General features: G+C 33.5%; 2 protein-coding genes across 2 annotated transcripts; one reads left to right on the plus strand and one right to left on the minus strand.

Moving 5' to 3' along the window:
• The first annotated feature begins 583 nt into the window (after positions 1-583).
• LOC140967733 (uncharacterized) lies at positions 584-2,078 on the plus strand. The gene is made up of 4 exons (XM_073428451.1): positions 584-835; positions 960-1,196; positions 1,329-1,546; positions 1,669-2,078. The coding sequence occupies exons 1-4, from the start codon at positions 584-586 to the stop codon at positions 1,928-1,930; spliced, it is 969 nt and encodes a 322-aa protein (XP_073284552.1). The 3' UTR covers positions 1,931-2,078.
• Positions 2,079-2,178: 100 nt separating this feature from the next.
• On the minus strand, positions 2,179-6,662 carry LOC140967732 (MLO-like protein 13). The gene is made up of 14 exons (XM_073428450.1): positions 6,468-6,662; positions 6,236-6,293; positions 5,959-6,137; positions 5,693-5,809; positions 5,542-5,602; positions 5,305-5,378; positions 3,881-3,955; positions 3,696-3,784; positions 3,574-3,623; positions 3,268-3,308; positions 2,951-3,157; positions 2,778-2,845; positions 2,645-2,705; positions 2,179-2,397 (listed from the first exon to the last, which is right to left on the minus strand). The coding sequence occupies exons 1-14, from the start codon at positions 6,588-6,590 to the stop codon at positions 2,179-2,181; spliced, it is 1,422 nt and encodes a 473-aa protein (XP_073284551.1). The 5' UTR covers positions 6,591-6,662.
• Between the last annotated feature and the right edge of the window lie 7,895 nt (positions 6,663-14,557).

The following is a 14,557-nucleotide window of genomic DNA, read 5'->3' on the forward strand; positions in this document are numbered from 1 at the left end:
TCAACTTTTCTTTTCTGTTTGTTTCATTTATTTATATATTCCATCCCAATCTGTTCTTTCAGTTCGTGTATAATTTGTTTGGACATCAAAGACGGGAAGTTGGAGCCTTTTGAAGTTGAGCACGTACACACCCACCCTTGATCTGCAGAAGGTAAATGTGTCTTAAATCTTTTTATCGTTATTATTATTTATCTTTATCTTTTTTGGTTTTATCAGAGGTTCGGTGAATACTTTTAAGAATAGGATGGATGATATATGCTTCAGTTATTGATGTATTTGTTCTTCTTGTGACTTCCGATTCAGGCTCAATGGTTTTATTTAGCTTTCATCATTAGCACAAGAGTGTGTGGCAGGTCAGGTTTCAATCTAAATGAATTCTTTGGTATCCCCTTGGTGGTTTCTTTTCACATTATGTGTCATAAAAAGTGTGAGGTAAATACATTAGGAGATATTGTTGCTGCCAGATTTTATTCTTTGCTTAGATACATATGCCTTACTGTGCTAATGTGATAACTTCTCTACCCCATAGCAGTTTTAACACTTTTTCCCAGTTTTTCGTATTTTGCAGACATCAGGTGTCTAGATGAATATTCCACATTCAAACCAAGAGTTGGACACAAAACATGCCAGCAGCCTAGTGAGGGACAGCAGTGGGTATAGAAAGTTCGTTATAGCCAACGAAATAAGGACGCCTGAAGCAAATACTTTTGAATCTCAAACACAATCGAGGAAAAAATCTCTTTTGTGGTGGATCAAGGCAGCAGTATGGTGTTCAATCTTGATAATTACTCTCCTTGTTTTCTTAAAATGGGGAATGCCCTTTCTTATACAGAAGGTTACTGGCTGTTTTATTTGTCTTCAAGTGCATATTTTTTTCCAGTTTATTTACTGTTATACTCGATCTTTATAGAAATACGACTTCTTGTGTATCTTGATCTGTATTTCAATTATTTTGCTAGGTTCTTTTTCCAATCTTTCAATGGGAAGCCACTGCATTTGGTCGTCCAGTTCTTGCACTTGTACTCTTAGCTTCTTTGGCTCTGTTCCCTGTGTTTCTAATTCCCTCTGGTCCTTCCATGTGGCTAGCTGGGATGTTTTTTGGATATGGCTTTGGATTTGTCATAATCATGGTTGGAACAACCATAGGAATGATCCTACCGTACTTAATCGGTTTATTATTTCATGCCAGAATTCATGTAAGAAATAGTCAGCTTCCGCTTTTGTTTCTTGTTACTGTATCCATAATATATAGGCTTTGGTTTTTTTATGCTGACCTTTCATTATACGCCATTCTACTCAAATTCTCCGTTCTCTTGATGAATCTGCAGCAATGGTTGAATAGATGGCCTAAAAAGGCTGCCATGATGAGATTGGTTGGAGAAGGAAGTTGGTTTCATCAATTTAAAGTTGTTGCTCTTTTTAGGATTTCTCCCTTCCCATACACGATATTCAATTACGCGGTAGTGGTAACAAGTATGAGATGCTGGCCTTATTTCTGCGGATCAATTGCTGGGATGATTCCCGAAGCCTTCCTTTACATCTACAGGTCATATCACCTTTACATTCGTTCCTTTTTCCTGAAAATGGTGTGCAACTGTTTCTTTTCTTCGTATTTCAATTTTTTGATACGGATCTTTGTATGTATCGTTTTGGGGCTATTTCTTGCAGTGGCCGGCTTATTAGGACCCTAACAGATGTCCAGTATGGCAACCATCACCTTACTCCAGTGGAGGTGATTCATAATGTTATTTCTTTCATGATTGCAATAATCGCGGCCATTGGTTTCACCATCTATGCTAAAAGAACATTGAAAGATCTTGGAACGGCGGAGTCAAACAGCCAATGCTCTGCCATTATAGACAGCAGATTTGAGCTTAATAATATTACAGTTGAAAAACAGAATCCTAGTTTTGTAGCGTCTGTACCATAACTTTGGCTTAGTGTACATCACTTTTTGTAAATGATTTCAGTATGAAAGGGGACTGTTATTATCCCTTTCTATTGTACTAACATGAAAGGATTAGACTGAATAAAACTTTATTACTAATCCCAAATCTGTAAGTCTGTGACATATTTCATCAGAATTCCCATTTCTAGCCCATATTTTCTGTACATTTTTATTTCCGGCACGATAAATAGCAGATAAACTTTAAGAAACTAAGGTGCAGCAGCATATGACTAATCTTTGTCCCAACCAAATGCGATCCCAGAACTGTTTGGACGAGAAAGTTCAATCACAGGTTCGGCAGCTGCTGCCGTTTCTTGAGCAACGCAAATGGGACTGTTGCTTGATTCAACTATCATTTTGTTCGCACTCCTATGTGATGATGCTGCCCAGTCCAGAATGAGTTCATGAGTAAACTCATCGAAAACGGTCTGCTTAAACATGGTGCCCATCTGCTTTCCAAGAAACAAGAAGTATATGTATCGGATTTTCGCTTTATTTAAAATCAAAACCTCCAATATCTCAAAATTGTTGCGAAGCCAGCCAGAGGTATGTTTTGATCAATTAATAAAGACCTTTTTGTTTTGTCCACCAAAGAAATCCTTTTTTTAAAAGAAAGATATAGATCACAAGGTCCTTGACTTTAAAATATATTAAAATTTCCATTTTTACACAAAGTGTGAAAAGCTTTTGGTTTACCTGTGAGACTAATGCATATAAAGGCAAAGTGCTATAACTGCAAAGAACTTGAACCACCACCCTGCAAACCAAGGATCATGAGCAAGAGTATATGCAGACACTTTTGATTTTATACAAGTGATTGATTCTATACCCAACGACAATTCTAGGGATGATGAATCCCAACTCCTCTATGATGCATGACCTGACTCCATATGCGCTCTGGAAAGAAAAAACAGCAACTTTTACCAGAATTTTGTGCCAAAATTATAGAAAATAAACAATTTTCTTGAAATATGGAGGTGAAAGAATATAGTTCCAACTCACCCAAATCCAGAACAAGAATGCGATCTCGAAAGAATTTTGGAACAAAATGAAGTGAATCAAATAAAGAACGAGGGCCGGTTGATGGAACCAGAACAGTTCATCGGAAAGCCTCACTCCTGTCCCTTCAGTGTCATCAGCTCTTTGTGCAGCATCATTTGCTAATTCTGTGATGATATGTTCCAATTTAGCCCCAACGATAAGCAGCAGCTGAAAAATATTACAGAAAAACACCCCACAAGAACATGTGCATGGCGCTTTTAGACAATTGAAGCCCGTTTCAGTAAATTTATGTAATAACCAAGAATTGTGTCACTTACAACTAAAGGTAAAAATGATAGCCAAAAATATAGGTGCCATCCTGCAATATCGATTCAGTGCACAATGTTAGATTCATTGCCAAGATTCCGTCACGTCCGCCGATAGGATTGAAAAAACATCACTCTGAACTGTACGAATTACAATGGATTTCAATAGCGACTTAAATAATCTATTATATATTCTTATAAAACTTATCCAATCATTCCCATGGATCGATGGGGGGCGTTACAAGCACAAAACGACTACCTATCAATACTCTAACTCGGAAAACATTATTGAACTAGGAAAAAGAATCTTTAAAGTACCTTCAATGTTCACAAGCAAAAAGATCACAACAAAGAGCCATAAGTACCAGCTGTTGAAATATCATTTTCCCAGTATCAGCATAAGTTTCAAGCTTGTATATTAATGATATTATTTTTATAACCTTATTCCTACGATTTTCTTGAAATCGTGTTCTAATGTCCTCAGCATGTACTTGTGAAAATTGTAATCTGGGTGGCTAGGACAATGTTCCTTCACCAAGAAAAGAAACAGAAACAGATGTTAATTTAACGAATCTAAGGTTATCAAAATGCAAGAAAAAAAATGGACATGGCTAGGGAATTTTACACGAATAAATCCTTGTCGTAGTGCTAGGTAGTCTGATTTAGTGACCGATCCGTAAAATTGTTTGAAGAATGCTACCTGCAAAAGGAACAGGTGTTACAGATTAATGGAAATGTATGCATTAAGTGCAGTGTTTTATTGTACAGATAAATTAACTTGGGTGAAACTAGTTGAATTTGGACAAGATATTTAGAAATGGCAAAACGTCAATTTTTTTTAACACAACTGGGTGAGGGAGTTAATGTTATGACAAGGACCGAGCAAGGGAGAGATTATATCAGTAGACCAAGAGATTCGTCACGCTGGATTATATTACTGCGAAAATGTTATTCTCGGTGTATTTTTATACATGATGTTTATATGATCATCTGAATCCAAAACAAAACATGTGGGGTTCATTGAAACGATCATGTCCACTTCATGTATAAAAATACATCATGATCAGTAATATTTCGAGTATAACATAGAATGAGCCTCGTCGCACACAATATCATTTTCATTCACTTACGTTTCATGGGGTTGACACCTTTTTGGTACTTTCTATATTCCAACATCAAAGTTGGTCCCATAACAATTTTTGGCTTTATAGTATAATGTATTCTCTGGAAGTTTTAGGAGTTTAATTTGGTTTAATTTGGAAAATAAAATTAAATGTTAAACCAAATAGAAATGATTGGATATAATTAGTATTTTTTTAGAAAAATTTATTATATATTTTTGGTTCTAATACATCGGCCATTTTTTAATGATTTTTAAAGGTGAGCCATTTTTGGCACGAAATAAAAGGTGGAAGTGGAACTAAGGCAGCGAAACATGTGAAAGAGCATAGAAAATTGAGACCAAAGAAGTGAAGGAAAGTGAGGCACACAGTTTATTTCACTATGAATTAAATAAGGGGATTTGAGATTCAGTTTCTGACATCAAATATAGTTTAGGATTCAGTCTTCGTGTCAGAAAACTTAGTTTTAGTTCTCTAGACCCATATATTTTTATCATTTCAGCTTCATGGTATTTTTAAGTCCAAATAAGAACATACCATTGAAATTATGGCAAAAAATTAGGAGTTTCGGTTATTAATACATTTTAATTGTACATATTATTCATGTCATATGTAAGACAAGAAAAGTAAAAAATAAATATAGGTACAAATCATTGATATTTAGTATCAACTGAATCAAATCATGTGTATAATTATAATTTTTAGGTATGAAATGTTAACATTTTTTGAGATAATAAGGTACATATTGTTGAAAATAAGGTATAAATATATGTATTTCAGGTACCAAGTTACTTAAATTGAGTATCAATCAACTTAAATTGAGTATATATAATATAATATTTGGATTTTTAATTTCAGGAACTGAAATAAAAAATATCCCATATCATAGAATTAAAACTAAATTTTCCAAAAAGAGACTGAAACTTACCACCCAGCTGACAACGTGAAATTTCCTCCAATAGTTGCCGGCTCGTTCCATAAATTCCCGCATGTGATTAAGACCTACGTTCACGAAATTCCAATGAAATAGTTTATATTATGCTAAAAAATATAATATAGAGTATTTTTGGAGGGTGAAAAATTGAACTACCCTATGAAAATAATATTAATTTTGAAAGTTTTTCGAAAAATGAAACAAAATTACGCTAAACGTCTAGCTAGCTACTTCTATGATGTGTTGACGCTTCATTTCTTATTGAGAGCTCCCAATGCGTCCATTCACGGATCTGTAAAACAAAGTATATATGTTTTCCATATACGTCAAAGTTTGCATAATATACAAGATTTACGCATTCATATGAGGGAAAAATCTATACCTTGATTCCGCCAAGAGCCATAGTTGAGGCGCAAAAGATTACATAAACGACTGCCAAAATAAATATGAATATATGCAGCTGATGCAACGCTTCTAAAGACAAAAATGGGACTTGTCCCTGTGATAAAAAGAATACATAAGTAAATGTGTGTCGTTTTTCTGTTAAGATCGAGAGTTGGACGTGACATTAATATTTTCGAAATCGTTTCAAATTATTCCTTGTAAATATCAGATACACAAATGAACAAGACGTGTAACTTTGTATACCTTTGGACAGCTTTGTGAAAGAACTTCTTTGAACAAAAGCCTCCTTCCGTTGATGGCGTGAAGAGTTTCCAACTTACATGGAAGCATGACCTCGGCGAGATTACGAGGGATACAAATATTGCTTATCAGAGTTTGAAACATCGTTAACATAAGGGAGATAAATCCCAGAAGCATCAACTCTGTGAAATTCATAGATTAAATTATACTCAAGTTAGCCACTGCCCAGAAAATTTTATGTATATGTAAATTAACGTACATGCACACACGGGGAACAAACCTTCCTTTAGCTTTTGCAAAGCCTCAAACAATGCATCCTGGTTCTTGCGCCTAAAGAACTGATTCACAAACCAAAGTTATCTAGGCAGCATGATAAATCTTTAATGGTTCCGTTGCTGATCGAAAAATGCGTGCAAATTTGCAGTTTATACAAAAAGTGCTTATTATATGTTGATTTTTGTACTAATTGTATCACTGTCGTAGATACATGATCTGGTTCCGCATTCACATACCTTCCCAAGTCGATGAAGAGTCTGTTCGGCAGCAAATGAGATGGAAACAATGAAAAAACAGACAACAGCCACAACCCATGTCGGTGTATACTCAAACGAGCGGCCTGACCCGTCACCCGACATTTTTGCTCGTCTGGTTTAGTTGATGAAATGTGACAAATGATCATTAGTTGAAGTTCAAATCATGAGGCAGATAAGTTGAGATGGCAGAAAGATTAATGGTGAGAGCAAGGCAAGTATATTTGGAATGAAGGAAAAGTATAGAAGTGACGATGCGTGTTTAAGGAAGGAACATTTTTTAACGTAGTACTAGGGTTCGAGGTCTTCCGTTAATATAAATAAATTATAAATGGTGAGTGATCTGGCTAGCTACACATTCGATTAAGTTAGTGTTTGTAAATGTTTAAATAAATATTACATACTTTTCTTTTTCAAAGTTTTGCAAACTTATAAAGAAGAACACTACAATCACTTTTTTTTAAAAAAAAAAAACATTTGCAAACATGGAATAAGTGCGATATTACCTTCATGAATTTCTTTTGGACAAATATTCATTAATAATAAGCTAGCTAGTATACGATCACATAGTGTTTGGTTGTTGTACAATTTAAAAAATTTAAGTTGTACTGTTACCACAACTATAACTTTTGGTAAAGCAGCAAACGTTCGATATATCTTGAAATTGGTATCAGAACTAAGGTCACTAGTTGAACTCTCATGAATTGCAAGGAGCGTAATTATTGAGAAGTTGATTATTAGGATGCAATAATTATTCATGTTACAAAAGCAATCGAACTGTTGTGCTTCGACTACTATACAGTTTAAATATTTGAGTTACGTTACCACCAATTATAACTTTTGGTAAAACAGTAAACGGTCGATCTTACGGAATTTTAACAAATGTTAGTACTATCCTAGCTCGTAATCAAAGTTTTGCCAACAATTATTTCGATTTTGAGTATATTAGGTGCAAATGTGCAGTCACCAAATCTATGTAAATTGCAAGAATGCAGAAGCAGCAGGAACACCACTCGACCAATTTAAGTTCCACTAATCATTTTAAGGATAGTTCTCTAGCAATGACAATGGGAATTTCGGGCTTAGGCGATTCCATTGTTGTGACCGAGAGAGAGCGAGTGCTTCTGCTCAGTTTGGTTAGAAATCGCATAATAATCTATACTATTCTATATTTAATGTGTTGGATTAGAGGATTTAAATTTAGATTTGAGGGAATATTTGATCGAAGGATCTGACATGACTCCGTGTTTGATATGATGTATCTGAAATCCAGTATAATAATTCAAAAAATAACTGTTGGAGATTCGAAATCGGTTGTCAACTGAATTTAGCTAAGCAAATCAATCGATTTGTTATTAGAATTTGGAATTATTAGCTTCAATACATACATCCAAACGCAACCTATGACTCGTTGATCTCCACAAGTTCTCCTTTTTAATTTCCTTTTCCCTCAATATAAATATTACTCGATGGAGTTGACAATAATTGTAGTTAACTATAAGGGTTAGTTTGGAAGAGAAAAGAAGATCAGAGAAAAGAAGGGAAGGGAACAGTTTTAGTTTTCCTTCCATTTCCACCCATATTTGGAAGGAAACTTTTCTTTGTCTTAAGCATATTTTCTTTCTTTTCCTCCTTCAAAATCTCCCAAACAACCAAATTTTAAAATCTCCTTTCCTTTCCTTTATTTTCCTTCCGAATCCCAACTCCCAAACAAGCTTAACGTTCCCTTACCACTTGGTATATAAATTTCTCATTGACATGAATATATATCCAAAGACATTTGAAGCCATTGATAACCTTGATCAATCTCAATAATGGTTTTTGGCTCACCTGAGAAAACTGAACCAACACTGATCACATGTAAAAAAATATAGATTTAGGAGTATAATCACAAATTGATTTATAACTTTTTGTCAATATCAAATGTACATAAAATCGAAGCGTAGGCAAGATGTTAGAGCAGGGACCCAACATTTAAAGGACATCGTAGTTGATTATTTATTGAGTAGGTTTCTTGTGAAACGTTCTCACGAATCTTTATCTGTGAGACGAATCAACCCTACTGATAGTCACAATAAAAAGTAATACTCTTAGCATAAAAAGAAATATTTTTTCATGGATGACCCAAATAAGATATCTGTCTCACAAAATACGATCCGTGAGACCGTGTCACACAAGTTTTTGTCATTATTTATATGTGTCTACTCCATTAAATAATAATAATAATCACAATTATAAGCCTCTAATGGAAAATGGTCAATCAAGAACCATTATATGACAATTAAGTATATGGCAGGTGAAGGCCTTCTAGTTGATTTAATATATGGTGGATGAATAATTATGTAAGTAAACATCAATTGCCATTCCATCTCATTATTTCAGCTCTCATGATGGTGCATGAGTACAAATTTGATGAATGGTTGTGTAACAATTCCTTAGTCATTTAGGTATAGTTTGGTACACTAGATAAGAGAGCGATTGATAAATATTCCTCCTTATCCCACGTTTGGTATTTTTTTAGAAAGCACGTGATATTATCATGGATCTATGATAAATAATTTTATACAATGATAAAATATCTTTTTTATGAGATGTGATAATTTTAATTTAACGATAAAAAACACCACAAATGACTTAATTACCCTCAATATATAAAAATCCTAAACCCTATAAATGATTTTTATAAATATCTGCTAGTAGGTAGAAATTAAAATCAAATAAATATTTTTATTTATTTTTATATATTATATAATATGATAATTATATAAATGAACTCGAGATAATAATATAAATGCTTTTTATAAATCTCAATAAAATTATTAGTATCACTCTATTAACCTTAAAAATTGATATTTGACTTGACTCACAAAATCAAGGGCTCAATTATCATACTATATAATATATAAAATTAGGTAAAAATAAATCAATCATGCAAGCACTGTCGACGCATGAACAGATAAGAAATATGAACTCAAGCAACAACTTTGAAATTATAAAATTTATTACGATAATGTTAATTTTGTCATTACAATCTAATATATAAATTTAATCACTCTTATTAAAATCATACCAAGAATTAAATATAATAGCATTCATCTTATTTATCATTAAGTACTTATCATTATATTATATATCACACATTTATCCTATCATGTATATCAAATTATGCCTTAGTATACAAATAATCTTCTTGAAAGTTGTTCGAGTGCGATTAATATCTGCACGCCTTTGTCATTTTTATTTCGTTGGACGAAGAGTTTGTTACAATTAAATCTCGAACTCAGTACCTTATAAGAGACATGAGACTTTACACATCTTTGTCATTTGGTTCCTTAAGAACGTAAGGAACATCGATAAACCAAACCTAGAGAACCCAAAAGCGTACACTTTAAGAAGACTAATTAATGAATTCTTGAATTTGGTTTGATTAACTTAACCTTAAACCTTAACTAACAACATCTTAATCCATCATTAAACTTCTCTTTTAATTACTCATTATTATTAAGTTTTTCCTACCTGTTTTCTTTATCATCTTCACTCATTCTTTGTCATTATACTTTCATTTGAAGTTTCATTATTTATGTCTTAGTCCATGTGATTTTAAAGAAGCCAAATGTCACAAATAATACTCCCCCGACTCTACTCTTTTACCGATCTATCCCTTTAATTTTTTTTTTTAATTACTGATTTTTTTTCCGTTTAATTGTTAAAACATTCATTAAATGAAGAGTAAAATGGAGAATTTTTTTTGTAAAATTTACTTTTTCGATAAATTTATTAATCTGTGTGAAAATACACATAAATATAAATATAAGAGACGGAAAGGATAATAAATTATGATAGAATAGGTCTTTAGTGAGACTGTTACACCGATCTATTTCTGTAAGAATGATTAACATGATATGATACATAATTAAAGTGAAAATTAGGTATGAGAATTCGTCTCACAAAATTGATATATGAGATCATCTCACATAAATTTTCATGTTTTTAATATTATATTTCTTAATAAAAAAAGATAAAAGAAAAGAAAGAAAACAACCGGCAAAAGCACGCATTTCGTAATTTATTACTTCAATCTTTCGTGCATTAAAGCTAAGTATCAGTTATTTGGTCCATAAGTGGATAGACATTTTGACAGTTTCGTAGAAGTTATTTTTGGCATTACAAATATTGGATTTTTGTTATATTATAATAATAATAAATAATAATAATGATATTTAATTGAATATTTTAATTGAAAAAATATGACCATTTGACAAAACTTCTTGTGAAAGGTTTTGAAATTTGTCCACTGTCGCGAATTAGTGCACCCCAATTTTCAATTTTCAAGGTTAAGTTACAAGTGCTAGTTGGCTTATGGCCAGTATTTATAAGGATGAATAAATAAATAAATAAATAAATAGTCGTCTGGAGTATTTGAGCCGATTGATGATATGAGAAAAAAAAAATCAAATTCTCACAAATTTAATTACTTTTTTCAACATTTTTTCGATCGACTCTATCACACGATATTTATCTAGTACAGTTTATCTAAGTAGTGTAGTTTGTAAAGTATTACAAACTTGGTGTATAAAAGTATTTTATTTTAGGAAAGAAAATGATGGCTCCCACGAAATAAGTCAAAAGTTTATCGGTTAGGTAGTTTAAAAAAGCAAAGTCCTAACAATGAAAGAAAAATGTGAAGTAAAACACGCAAATATTTTTTTATAATATTGTCAGTGTAGAGATTTTATTGATGTGAATTATGAAATAGTTATATAATCAATTTAAAATTGATATATGTGACAATCAATTATTGGTATAATGTTATTTGAAATATTGTACAAGAATTTCTCCCCGCAAAAATTAAATAAAACATTGATTACAAAATGCTTATGCTAATACAACGTACAATAATTTCTTTCTTATTTTTAAAAATATAAATTAGATATCGAGAATATGTTTTATTTAGATATATTATTTATTAATAATTAATGAATAATTATTTTAAAAACAATAAATTCTATTATAAAATAATTTAATAACTTGTTGAATTAATAAAATCAAATTCATGTGCTATTTTATGATATTCATTTAATTTAATTACCCGTTTATTCTTATTATATAATTATATTAATAATTCGAGAAAAGATTTCATTTCACTTATTTTCCAATGATCCAATCAACCCTATTTATAAATCACAACTCATAACTGGCACTATTCACATGTATTTCACACGTCCATAATGTTTTATTTACTGCTGTTTCTAATAAATTTTAAAATTATTTAATTTCTTGTCAAAATTATGAAAATATAGTCTGGTTTATTTTTATCGAACTCTGGAGTTCAAAATATTTTGTTCAAATATTTTTTTATCAATTTGTGTATTTTTTCTAGCATTCGACAAACTATACTCAGCAAGTAAAAATCAACTTAAATGAACGAACTCCGGAATTTTATCTCCAACTAATTCGAGCCAAATTCATATCTGAATTAATTAATTTTAAAAAAATTAAAACAACTCATTATAATTTAAATTGAATCTCAGACATAAAAATATTTATTATAGATAAAATATCGATTTTAGTCATACATATATTAGAGTGTGAAAATTTTAATTATTTATATTTAATTGAATCAATTATAGTCTTATAAATATGTCTTGATGATTAATTTTGGTCATTCTCGTCAAATTACTAATATTACTTTTAATTTTTTAAAATTGTTTTGTTGAACAAACGTGCATGTCACTGCAAAAAAACGGTGAGATTACGACGGTTGTAGGAAAAACCGTCGCAATTATAGCAACGGGTTTATAAAAACCGTCGCTACAATAGCCACGGTTTTTAATACAACCGTTGCTTACAAAAATTAGCGACAGTTTATCAAAACAAGTCGTTATTGTAGCGACAGTTTAACATATCAGTCGCTATTTCAGCGACGGGTTATTTAAAACCGTTGCTAATATTTCGACGGCTCGAACCAACCCGTCGCCATATTAGGCGACGGGTTTTATGACCGTCGCCTTTGGCGACGTTTATATTTAAGACCGTCGCCATATTAGGCGACGGGTTTTTTACCCGTCGCAATATGCGGCGACGGGTTTTGTTTACCGTCGCTACTAGCGATGGCTTGCATAAACCGTCGCCGATCTAGATCGGCGACGGTGTATCAAAAATCGTCGCAAGGAGCGACGGTTTAAATAAAAACTGTCGCTAATGGCGACGGTTTATGAAAAAAACCGTCGCTATGATTTTATATATATACCGAGGTTCGCGAACATTTTCTTCATCGATTTTTGCCTTTCTTCTCTGGTATTAGCGAGACTATATAATTTCGTAGATTTGCTCGTAGGTGTGTGATCTTCCAACGTTACGTGGATCTGCAAATCTTCGCGCACATCAGGTTTTTAAAGCGTTTTCTTTACAAGATATGAAATATTAATTTTCACGTAGTAGTTTATTTATGAATTTTAACGTAGTATTTGATTTATGAATTTTAGCGTAATAGATTATTTATTTTGTAAATAATGCATGATTTTTTTCATATTTAAAAACTTGTAGGCTTCAATGGATAACACGGATAGAAGTTGGATGTATCGTAGGTTGGAGAATGGGTTCTTGAGTAGTGAATTTTGTGTTGGTGTTGAAACATTTGTGTCATTTGCACTAAGTCATCCTGAGTGATTATTGGATGGGAAATTACGATGTCCATGCAACCGTAAGAAGTGTCGAAACAAATGTTTTGAGGAAGCCGAGACTGTAAAGTTTCATTTAGGTAGATATGGTTTCGTACCGAACTATTATTGTTGGCAGTTTCATGGTGATCAGTACGTCCCTCCTATGTTTCCAAACTTCAATATGGAGGCTCCTTCTTCATCTACTTGTTTCGTAAACAGATCAACTCAACAAGAATTCATTGACCCGATTCAATCTGATCAATACTTTTGTAATACTGAACATGGAAACTCATACTTCGATGACACAAATCAAAATTAAACGAATGAATTTGCCGAAGAAAATCCCCATACAGACTCTGGCAATGATGATCCTCAAAGTCCAAACAGTCCTGTAAAATCTCTGTACGAAATGATTAAATCTGCTGAGAAAGAAATTTGGGATGGAAATCCACACGGTCATTCTTTGTTGTCTGTGTTAGCTCGATTATTGAAGATGAAACAAGAGTGGGAGGAAGAAACATGACGATGGATCGTTCGTTGACACGCGATCACGCCTGCTCCACGTAAGTTTATGAAATATCATTAATCACATTAACGTTTACATTAAGAATAATCGATATGATTCATTTTTTATCAACATCACAGGAGGAGATGGAGCGCTACATGGCTGAGTCGATGACCCCTGTAGATGATGGATCAGAGCATGCTGTTCCCAGCCCGCGGTCGGTGAACAGCATGTTCAAGAGTGTGGTTGGGGGGAAGAAGAAGGGGAGGATGTACGGGTGTGGGTCGATGGCCAGCACCTTATATCCAGATGAGATGGNTGGGAGGAAGAAACATGACGATGGATCGTTCGTTGACACGCGATCACGCCTGCTCCACGTAAGTTTATGAAATATCATTATTCACATTAACGTTTACATTAAGAATAATCGATATGATTCATTTTTTATCAACATCACAGGAGGAGATGGAGCGCTACATGGCTGAGTCGATGACCCCTGTAGATGATGGATCAGAGCATGCTGTTCCCAGCCCGCGGTCGGTGAACAGCATGTTCAAGAGTGTGGTTGGGGGGAAGAAGAAGGGGAGGATGTACGGGTGTGGGTCGATGGCCAGCACCTTATATCCAGATGAGATGGCTCCGGGTAGACGTGGTGGGTCATCGGGTGTCAGTCAGTCGTCTCAGTCCCAGCAGATGGCAGACATGCGACAGACTCTAGACTCATCGTTACGCCGTAACGATGAACTTTACGAGAGGATGCAGGCAACAGAGGCGGAGAACGCCATGCTGAGAGATCGCATGGTGTCACTAGAAGAGCAGGTCCGAGTCTTAGTTGCAGGCATGTCACAGGGAGCTACTGCGCATACATCAGGCCGCACGCTGCTTGGACCAGGCACTTCTCACAG

This window comes from Primulina huaijiensis, unplaced genomic scaffold, assembly GCF_012295235.1.
Source record: "Primulina huaijiensis isolate GDHJ02 unplaced genomic scaffold, ASM1229523v2 scaffold27569_ERROPOS136363+, whole genome shotgun sequence".
In the NCBI taxonomy this organism is placed as follows: Eukaryota; Viridiplantae; Streptophyta; class Magnoliopsida; order Lamiales; family Gesneriaceae; genus Primulina; species Primulina huaijiensis.

Bases quoted from the DNA above. Each gene is read 5' to 3' on its own strand.
- LOC140967733 (XM_073428451.1), top strand. From the start codon at position 584: ATGAATATTCCACATTCAAACCAAGAGTTGGACACAAAACATGCCAGC. The intron at 836-959 runs GTTACTGGCTGT...TTATTTTGCTAG, and splicing joins TGCCCTTTCTTATACAGAAG to GTTCTTTTTCCAATCTTTCA. The intron at 1,197-1,328 runs GTAAGAAATAGT...ATGAATCTGCAG, and splicing joins TATTTCATGCCAGAATTCAT to CAATGGTTGAATAGATGGCC.
- LOC140967732 (XM_073428450.1), bottom strand. From the start codon at position 6,590: ATGTCGGGTGACGGGTCAGGCCGCTCGTTTGAGTATACACCGACATGG. The intron at 6,138-6,235 runs GTTTGTTCCCCG...TGAATTTCACAG, and splicing joins TTTGCAAAAGCTAAAGGAAG to AGTTGATGCTTCTGGGATTT. The intron at 2,398-2,644 runs GTAAACCAAAAG...CTTGGAAAGCAG, and splicing joins TATATGCATTAGTCTCACAG to ATGGGCACCATGTTTAAGCA.